Raw genomic sequence first — 11,207 nt, forward strand, 5'->3', positions numbered from 1 at the left:
GCAAGTGCGTTAAATAATACAGAAACATTCAGCTAACCAGTGGCATTCTCAATAAGAAAGTAAACAGTCATTCATCTTTCAATAAAGGTTTAAAGCAGAAGTATTTTTTTCTGATGCTTTAGTTTTAAGTTCAGTTTAAGTTCAGTTTTACTGAACTGTGTAGAAACATATAATGCCAAATGTTAGATGGAAATCATTTGCAGAAGTAATATTAAGCAAGAAGTTCTTTCCAAATATTTCTACATAAATGATTCATTGTTGGCAACTCACTCATTTTTTTCTTGTAAAACAAGAAGAATACAGATAAACGTAACACAGACCATTGCCAGTTCTCATAATAGACAAATTAAACTGTGCCACAATAGTTAGTGGACAAGATGGGTGAGTAACATACGAAATCCTCATAATTGGTCATCTAAATTGTATATACTGTTGAGAGTCAACAAAATACAGGCTATAAAAATTGTCAGTAGTATCTCATGCAATAACACTTTAAAAGTTACTTTTGTGGAGTAAAGTATTGTACTAATTTGTTAAACGAATTCACAGAAGTCTGGTTTAGTTTATTTTTTAAAGAATACAGATGTTTTAAAAGAAAAATAATTTTCAGTTATTCATTGCATGTCAAGCCAAGTTGTGAAAAGGTTATTATGCTAGTTGAACAGAGACCTAAAGGGTAAATCTGTGCTGGAAAATTTGTGTTAATCTCAAAAAGAGATAATAATGAGCATAAAAGTCAGTGAAAACTGAAATAACTCCACAAAGGCCAATATCCTGCCACCAAGTCACCCTTTATTCACACATACATAGTCTATGACACTGAATCCGCTCCTCAAGTGAACGGAACCCCCGACACTCCTGTTTACATCTGTCAGCCAGGACTCCCTGATGGGACCAGGTTAACAGCCCTAATCAGGGGACTCATTCTGTGAGGTCTACCTGGCTGACATCAGTCCAATCACTGTTTCCCCCTCTAAGTTCAGGGTCATAGACCCATTAGTTTTCCCTGAACTTCACTTGGGGCATTTTCGCACCAGGTCTGGTTCATCCGACTCTGGCTTAGAGACTGGTGGCATATACTGGACTATAGCCCACCTCTTGACCATCTCAGAAAAAATTCATTTTCTTCTTCAGGTAGTAATGGTGTCGAGACTGCAGCATCTACCATGTCTGTCTTGTCCTCAGAGGTTTCTTTGATGCTAGGCTTTGGGGGTGTGGGTGGGGTTGTGGTGGGAAAACCCACAGTTTCTGACAGCCAGATGTTCTGAGGTACGGGGTATGTTTTGCTCCTGCCCCATTTTGAAAGATTGTAGCTTTCATTTGGTCTACATGCTTGCTAATGACCGCATTTCCTACCTGAACTTTATATGTCATGGGACCTGAAATCACTTCGACTACACAGGGCTATTCCCATGGTTTCAACACCAAAGTTCCTCCCCGACATTAACTGCTTCTCTTGCAAAGAGGAGTCTTGTGTCAGGCATTGATGTTCCTGATGCTGTTTCACCCTTCCCCCAAGATCCAGGATAACAAGCTTTAATCTGGTGTGGAGTCTTCTGTCCCCATTCGTAAATCTGCTGGAGCTATCCTTGTAATTGTGGGAGGGGTGGCCCTATAATCTAACAGGAAGCTGGACAGTTTAGTATGGAGTGAAAGTGTTGGCTGTTTATTTAAGCCTGCTACCAAAGTTCAGACTGCTCATTCCGACAGACCACTGGATGATGGATGATATGGAGATATCCTTACATGCCAAATGCCATTCAACTTTAGAAACTGAGATAATGGGAACTGCAGATGCTGGAGAATTCCAAGATAATAAAATGTGAGGCTGGATGAACACAGCAGGCCAAGCAGCATCTCAGGAGCACAAAAGCTGACGTTTCGGGCCTAGACCCTTCATCAGAGAGAACTTTAGAAACTGTTTGAATTCCCTGTTAGTAAATGATGGCCCATTCTATGTGACCAACACCTCTGGGAGTCTGCATATTGCAAAAGATGTTCGCAGCTTTTCAAATGTCATCCACGTGTTTGATGAATGAACTCTATGCATGTCCAACCACTTTGAATGGGGTCCAATGTGACTAACCGAGACTCATGAAGGCTGGCATAGTCAACCTGTAACCAAGTCCAGGATTTATCTGGCCATTCCCATGAATGTGGGGGATCTGCTGGTGGTAATTTTTGTCTTTGCTGGCACTCTGGGCACTGCCCCACCAGCATGGCTACATCTACATCAAATCCTGGCCACTAGACATAATGTCTCGCAACATTTTCATCTTAGAAACCCCTGGATGACCATGATGAAATTCAACTAGTATCTGGCAGTGACCTTTGCTTCGGACAATCACTCTTGCTCCCCATAATAAAATGCCATATTCTACAGTCAGCTGGTTTCATTGGGTCCAGAAAGGTTTCAGTTCTGGTTGTGATGGCTGTTTTGTTTCCCCCATCACCACCAGCTGTTTTAGCTTTGCCAAGATGGGATCTTTTTATGTCCACAATCTGATATTGTCAGCAGTAACCAGAAGTCTGTCCTTAAAGTTTTAAACAAGAACAGAGTTATCTAGTGGCGGCACCACCAGTGGTGTATTACCAGTAGGAGACAGCACGAGGTGTCTACATTTACCACATGGCATTCAACTTGTAATTGTATGCTCTCAGAATAAGAGCCTGCCACTGAATTCAACGTCCTTTAGAAAATCCAGCAAGGGTTTGTGATCCATTAGTATTACAAATTTACATCTATAAAGGTATTGGTGGAATTTCCTCACTCCAAAGATGACCACCAAACCTTCCATCTTTATCTGGATGGTTTATTGTTCTGCATCAGCCAAAGTCTGGGAAGCATGCATTATCAGGCGTTCCTCTCTATTGGGCCATTGGTGAGCCTACACTACCCCGATACAATATGGGGAGGCAGCGCGTGTCAGCACCACATCACGCTTGGCTTCATTGTGTGCCAACACCTGAGACGATGATAGCTGCTTCTTCACTTTCCTAAAGGCCTCGTGGGTTTGCAACCATTTCCAAAGTTACCCCTTTGTCAATATTGGGTCTAAGAGTGCCGGGAAGAAGGCCACATTACATATGAGTCTTCCATAGTAATTCACCAAACTAAGGAAAAACCTAAGATCTAGTTCAGATGTGGGAGCCATGGCAATCTTTGATCGCTTTCACCTTATCTTCTCATGTGTGTAACTGGCCTTGTTGACTCTGTAGCCCAAGTATGTCATATGGAGTGCCTGGAGCACACATTTTTCTCTCCTAAGGAACACAGCTGCCTTGAAGAAGTATTTAAGCGCTATGTCCAAGTTATTTAAATGCTCTTTGTTGGTCTTACTGGCTATTAGCATGCCATCCAGATAAATGGTGACCTGGGGCAGACCTTGTAAGTGTTCTTCATCATCTGCTGGAGATTGGCACAGGCTGATGATATCCCAAAAAGCCATGTTGTATATTGGTGCAAACCATTATGGGTATTAATTGAAGTATACTTCTGGCAATCCTCATCTAATTGCAATTGCAGGTACACAAGGCTCATGTCCAGTTGTATAAAAGACAGCACCCTGCCAGCTTTGCATACAAGTCCTCTATGTGAGAGATTGGGTATTTGCCCAGTTGTGAAAAGCTGTGAAATCCCCACAAAAGTGAACCAAACTGTTGGGCTTCACAAATCGTATGACTAGTGCTGCCCATCCTGCAAACTTTACTGATTTGATGATTCCTTCACTTTCCAGCCTCCTGATTTCTGCCTTTACTTTTGCACATAAAGCAATTGGCAACTACAATGGCCTGCTAGCCCAGATCCTCAGGAAATTTTTAACCATTTGGCTGAGGCTTGGCTTTGTTTTAGGATTTTGCTGTGGGCTGATCTAGAGTTCCTTGGTTCAGGACATATCTTGAGTGAGGCCATGCAATTGCCTTCACTCAAGTGGTATACCCCAAGCTCAGTCAGCCTGGTGAGAGAGTCCACTTCCGTCAGAATGCCCTGTAATTTATTAGCTCCACTTGCGACATTTTCTAATGTCAAAGCCAACTGTAGTGCCTGCTTGAAGAGCAGTTGGGCTTCAGCTAGTAGACGCTTTTGCAGGGCCACATCGTTAATCCCACATACCAAAAGGTCTCTCAGCATCTCGCTTAGGGTTAAAATAAAATTACATGCCTCTGCCAGTCATCTTAACCTTGTCAAAAATCTCATTTGAGAGTTCCCTGGTTCTTGAACTGCCAATGAAAAACTGATATTGCCTCAGAACTAGAGAAGGCTTGGGATTGTAATATTCCTTAGCTAAAACCGTCAACTCTTGAGACAGGTTTTAGTATCTGGTACCTCAGGGAAAGTTAAGCTCCTAATAACTGAAAACACTGCAGATCCACAAGCTATGAGAATTCCTTGCTGATTTTCATCTGCCCTAACATTCTGCAAAAAAGAAGCACGCTCTTTCAACATACTGGGCCCAATTTTTGACAGCTGGATTGAACAAATGTCCCAAATAGTGGCATGATGCTTACTGTAACTCAAAGATGACTGTTGTGAGTGAATCTCTTCAGGGGCATGTTTTTCTCTTGCCACCACTGAAATAATTCCATAAAGGCCAGTATCCTGTCACCAAGTCAACCTTTACTTACAAGTGCACAGTACACAACACTGACCCTGCTAGCTCAGAGCCAGCTCCTAGTGTGAACAGAACCCCTACACACCTGTTTATATCTGTTAGCCAGGACTCCCTGATTGGACCAGGTTAATAGTCCCAATTAGGGAACTCATTGTATGTTCAAATCATTATGAAAACAACAAGTATATTATGATTCATTACGTAAGTAAACTGATGTAAAAGGTCCTGCCATCAAATGTATTGGGACAGGAGCAAGTTGCATTTAACAATTAATGTATACCTTTACCAAATAATGTTACTTACCTGTAATGATCATGTCAAATGGATGCATTAATCGTATTCTTGGCATTCTTACTTAGTTTAATCATACGTGGTCATCTTTCTAAACTATAGCATGGTTTCAGTTTATAAGGTGCTTTGTTACAAAGAACCAGAAGGAGAGAAGCGAGCAACTTGGCCCAACATGTCTTTACAAGCATCAATGCTCCATATGGTGCCCTTTCCATTCGTCTTCATTTGATTCCATTGAAAAATCCTTCTATTCCTGTCTCCCTCATGTATTGTCCTACCATACTTGTAAATTGCTCAATTGGGCAGACCCATTGCTTTTCCAGGTCAGAGATGTTTTATGTGCAGTTTGATCATTCATTGAAATTTATTCTCTTTTTTCTGAATGTTTCATTAGGTTCCTCCTAACTTATGACTGAAGCAAAAGTCAATGATTTAAGAGGGTGATTCAATATGCCATTCCTCATCAGTAGTAATGGTGTGAGAGGCAGCCTGCACCTAATGTCTTTCACTAGTTCATTGCTAAAGTGGGCGACTGAAAAGTGATCTATAAATGTGATCTGGGCTGAGCTTCATTTGACAGAGTTTAATTTAAATGTGTTGCATGTTCGGGCGGCATTTTTGACCTTAGCGTATGCAGGTTATTCAGAAAGACATAGAAGGTATGTAGTTTTCCAAAGGAGTTATGATTAGTTGCAATGCTAAGTGTTCATGAAACGTCGTCATCTTTCATATTAAGCCCTGCAGTCCTCCAACCTGATGTATTAAACCAAACTAAAAGGACTATCTAAGATACGATTTTTGGATGAATCACAAAACTCTTTTAAATAATTTCAATTTTTTTTTGTTTTAAAACACTTATAGTTATTGAAATCAAGTTCCATGTGGAGCAAATTGTATTTTAAACACACTTCAAAATGTGGCCCATGTGGATGGCATATGCCTGTGGGAAGATATTTGGATGGATGAACAACAAATTGGAATCTGCTGTTTGTAACATATTGTAAAAATATAATGAATTGTATTCTATCTTTAAAAATGTATTTTAAATAACTACAAAGGCACTTTTGTATAAATTTCCTCTAAACCATGCTGAAGAATGTAATTTTTGGCTGGTAAAAAGACTGGAACCATATTATTCTTCGTCATGTTACAAACAAAACCAACTTCCACTTCATAGTATAACAGAGATATCTAGTAAAGGAGGAAAAGGGAACAAATAATTAAAGAAAGAACAACTTGAACTGTGTAGTGTTTTTCACTATCACTGATTGCCTCAAAGTGTTTTAAAAGTGATGAAGAGCTTTTGCAGTGTAATCACTGTTGTAATATCGGAAATGCAGCAACCAATTTGGACTCAGAGAACTGCCATAAAGAGCTATGAGGTAAATGACCAAATAAAAAGATTTTATTTTTGATTCAAGGATAAATAATGGCTGCCTTCATCAAAAGAAGGCTCTCCTGAGAGCCTTCATTAGCTCCAATGTGCTAACTCAGCGAACTGCCAATTGAGGAAAAGTGTATTTGAACATCAGGTTCTTAAACATGGAAGTAAAGTAATGATTTATGAGGCAATTGTGACACTTGCCTTCCTATATACATCAATGGTACCTTTGAAAGATCCTCCAAATCACTGCAAATAAGGCGATCCAATAAGGTTATCCTCTCCTGAGTCAACATATACCCAGCATTGATGTGCCAGTCAATCAAAACCAGTTTTGCTAGGTAATACATTACATTCATGTGCTTAATACCAGACTCACGAAGCAGCTGTTTTAGTTGAAACTCTGCCAAAACAGGAAACCTCCAGGAAAAAACAGCAGAAACACTTCTGGAATATCCTTGATGCATCAGGGAAAAGATCCAACTTTCCTGCCGATCTGTGGGAATCCTTGACTTATGACCGACCAAAGTGGAGAATTATTTGGGAAAGTACTGAACATATTGAACATTTATAAAGAGGTAAAGTTAGAAAGAATGCACAAGCCTTCAAACATCTCATCTGCCAATGATTCCAGCATACCTATAGCAATGTGTTGTCTCTTAACCCTTATCTGTATTATTTTAGATTGCATCTAAAGTTACTGTTCTCTTTATTTTATCTCATCATTCCTTACAAAACAGTTAACCTGCCACCTTAAAGACCGGCAGCAACCAAGTCACTGACTGTAACATAAGAAATGGGGACAAAAGTAAACCACATGGCTTCTTGATTCTATTCCACTATTCAATATGATGATACTTGATCTGCCTTAACTGCATTTTTCTAGCTACTCCCATAACCCTTTACTTCTGAAGAGACCAGAAATATTTCCATCTCAGCTTTACATATACTCAAATATCAACCGACCATAAAACCCTGGGATAGAGGTTTCTAAAGATTCACAAACCCTTGAGTAAAAAAGGGTGGAGTAAAGAAGTTCCACCTTATTTCAATCCTGAGACTGGCCTCTGTCCAACTATCCAGTCAGTGGAAATGAAACCTCAGCTTTTACAAAGTCAAGAGCCTTCAGAACTGTGCATGTTTCAATAAGATCATGTCCCATTTTTCTCAACTTCAAGGAGCATGGGCCCAATTTTCCCAGCCTTTTGTCATAAGACAAACAACTCATCCCAGAGATGAATCTAATGAATCACCCTGGATTGCCTTCAGTTCAAGTATATCTTCTTTAAATATGGAGACCAAAACTGCTTACAGTAGTCCAGGATTTGTCTCACCAAAGCCCTAGGCAATATTCATAAGACTGGCTTATTCTTGTACTCCAGTCCCCTTTCCAATAAAGTCCAGCATCCCAAATGCTTTCCTAATTTTTTGATGGACTTACTGGATAAGTGGGAATACAAGAAAATAGAATTAGATAATAGGTTGATAAATGTTGAATCGTCTAACAGCTGAGATCTCTGAAGAGAACAAAATCATGATGTTATTCAACCAATTCTATTCCATCAAGTTTCAAGCTCTGCCCACTTACCCATGTTCAGTTCCTTAGTGTATAATCATGTTTAGTCCAGACGAAGGTAAGTGAAAGCAAAGGTAAGTAAAACTACTTATAGAACATTATTCATGACTCTTTAGATACTGAAGCAGTCCATATTCAAATACATCAAGACCTGGACAATATCCAAGTGTGGGATGACAAGTGGCAAGCAACATTCATGTCATACAACTGCCCCAGGCAGTGACTAACTCCAATAAGAGATAATCTAACCGGCATCCATTGACATTCAGTGGCTTTACTGTTACTGAATTCCCCCAATCAAAACCCTGGTGGGTTACCATTGACCAGAAGCTCATCTAGATTTGTCATTTAAATACAGTGACTACAAGAGCAGGTCAGAGGCTCGGAATACTGCAGGGAGTAACTCACCACCTGACTGCAAAACCTGTCACCATTTAAAAGGCACGGGTCAGAGGTGTGATGGAATATTCCCTACTTGCCTGGGTGAGTGCAGCTCCAATACACTCAAGAAGCTTAATACTATCCAGGACAAAACAGCCAGCTTAACTGGCATTGTATCCACCAACATCCACTTCCTCCACCACCAATGCCTCCATAGCAGCAGTGTGCACTGTGTAAAAGATACACTGCAAAAATTTGTCAAAGATCTTTAGACAGCATCTTCCAAACACACAACAACTTTCATCCAGAAGGACCAGGGCAGCAGATACATGGGTACACCACCACCTGCAAGATCTCCCTCAAGCCGCTCTCTATCTTGACTTAGAAATATATCCCTATGTATTCACTGCAACTGGGTCAAAATCCTGGAATTCCCTCTCTAAAGGTATTGTGCATCTACCTACAACATGTGGATTGCAGTGGTTGAAGAAGGCAACTCACCACCACCTTTTCAAAGGCAACTAGGGATGGGCAATAAATACTGGCCAGCCAGTTTACCAATGACCTGCAAGTAAAAACAAAATTACTCAAGACGCATTGACTGTGCTAGTCATTGTTAGAAATTTCCGTGCAGTAATTTAGTATTGTAACCTATGTCGTTTACTTGAACGTCAGACCTCAGACGTGACATCATTCTAAGGCATGCACAAAGGTATTAAGAAATTTCTGTATATTGTCAAAAACCCATGAAGTGTCAAACCTGGGCCAAGAACATTTCAGGTTTGAGTTTTGTTAAGTAGACAAAGTGAATATCATATCTTTAGATATGAAGCTAAAACAAGAGATTGTAAAATACTTTCTACATTGTCTGTGTGAATCTTTGCTGTTCAGCAATATCATGGAAGATACATGCTTTCTAATGCCTGATGGAGACATGTAAGAGTTGCTAGTAAATGAATATCAATAGTCGATTTCTATATCATGAGATGAGAGTGACAGTCCTTAGCATCGAGAGGCCACATTTGATCAAGTGTATCATCAAAAAGTCCTAGCAAACTAGAATAAATAAGAACAAGGGAAAACCCTCTGCTGGTTGAAGTCATACCTAGCACTGAGGAAGTTAGTTCCAGTTGTTGGTTGCCAGTTATCTTGGCTCCAGGACATTGCTTCAGGATTCTTCAAGGTAGTACCCTAGGTCCAATTTATCTTCATCTGCTTATCAATGACCTTCTCTCCATCAAAAGGTCAAAAATGGGGATTTTTGCTGATGATCGCGCAATGTTCAGCACAACTTATGACTCTTCAGATACATCAAAACACGATCATTATGCAAGCTTAGGCTGACACATGGCAAGTTATATTCATGCCACACAAGTGCCAAGAAATGACTACCTCCAACAGGAGAGAATCTAGCTCCTTTAACCTCAAATAGTATTACTATCGCTTAATCACTCACTATCAACCTCATGTGGGTTACCATTGACTAGAAACTGAACTAGACTAAATGAACCTACACCAAATGGCTATAGTGCTTCCAGAAGGCAAGTCATCACCATTTTCACCAGGGCAATTAGTGTTGGTCAATAAGTGCCTATCCAGCCAGTGAGGCCCCCATCCCTGAATGAAGAAAAATATTGTTGACAAAGCTTTTAATTGTATTAAAGGTATATTTTATTCCTGGAGCAATGTTTTCCTTTGTTAGATTTATTTTTGTTCTGATTTTGCAGGATTTTGAAAGGAAGACAAAAGCATTGAGAGAAGGTTGTATTGAGTTAAGTAGAGAAATTACACAGAGAAAACGTGAAATTAAAACAACAAAGGAAGAACTGGAAAGCAAAACAGAAGATATGAAAAACTTGCAACAAGAACTGGAACAGAAGCAAGAAAATGAAGAACACCTCAAAGTAAGAAAGCACAAAGCGACTCTTTGAATAAATGTATATTTAGAATCATAGAGGTTTTACGGCACAAGAAGAGGCCTTTTGGCCCATCATGTCCACACCGGCCATCAAACATCTGTTTGTTCTAATCCCATTTTCTCACACTTGACTTTCTCTGCTTTCACGTTTCAAGTATTCATCAAAATAGTTTTTGAATGTCTTGAGAGATCTTACCTCTACCACCTTTTTAGTCAGTAAGTTCCAGATACCCACCACCCCTTGGGTGAAAAACATTTTTGTCAAATCCCCTCTCAAATCCTGCTCCTTATCTTTAAGCATCAGCAGTGAGGAAAATTCTTGAATCCATTTTCAAGGACTTTTCAGCAGAGCATTTAGAAAACAGTGGCAGGATCAGACAGAGTCAGCATGGGTTTATGATGGGGAAATCATGCTTGACAAATCTGTTGGAATTCTATGAAGATGTAACTAGTAGAGTTGCCAAGAGGGAGCCAGTCAATGCGGTATATTTGGACTTTCAGAAAGTTTTTGACACAGTCCTGCATGAGATTATTGTGCATGATTAAAGCACATGGGATTGGGAGAAGTGTTCTGAGATGGATAGAAAATAGGCTGCCAGAGAAGAAATAAAGAGTAGGAATTAATCGGTCCTTTCAAATTGGCAGGCAGTAACTAGTGGGCTGCCACAGGGATCAGTGCTGGGATCCCAGCTATTCACAATATATGTTAATGATTTGGATGAGGGAACAAAATGTAACATTTCAAAGTTTGCAGATGATATTAAGGTGAGTCGGAGGGTGAACTATGACGAGGATGCAAATATCCATCAGCATGATCTGGACAGGTCGGATGAGTGGGAAAATCAATGGCAGATGCAGTATTATTTGGATAAATGTGAGGTTATTCACTTTGGAAGCAAAAACAAGACAGCAGATTACTATCTGAATGGCTGGCTGTAAATTGGGAAAGGGGAGTGTGTGGCAGGACCTGGGTGTCTTTGTGCACCAGTTGCTGAAGGTAAGCATGCAGGTGCAGCAGGTGGTAAAGAAGGCACATGGTATGCTGGC

General features: G+C 40.1%; 1 protein-coding gene across 4 annotated transcripts in view; it reads left to right on the plus strand.

Annotated features, from left to right (window-relative positions):
* ccdc146 (coiled-coil domain containing 146) overlaps window positions 1-11,207 on the plus strand; it is a 133,727-nt gene that overhangs the window by 64,235 nt on the left and 58,285 nt on the right. For all 4 annotated transcript variants that reach the window (XM_059654578.1, XM_048554372.2, XM_048554373.2 and 1 more), the window contains one exon: window positions 9,970-10,146. In XM_059654578.1, the coding sequence (XP_059510561.1) occupies window positions 9,970-10,146 (177 nt within the window). The remainder of the gene's footprint in view (window positions 1-9,969; window positions 10,147-11,207) is intronic.

Source organism: Stegostoma tigrinum, chromosome 25 (genome assembly GCF_030684315.1).
Source record: "Stegostoma tigrinum isolate sSteTig4 chromosome 25, sSteTig4.hap1, whole genome shotgun sequence".
NCBI lineage: Eukaryota > Metazoa > Chordata > Chondrichthyes > Orectolobiformes > Stegostomatidae > Stegostoma > Stegostoma tigrinum.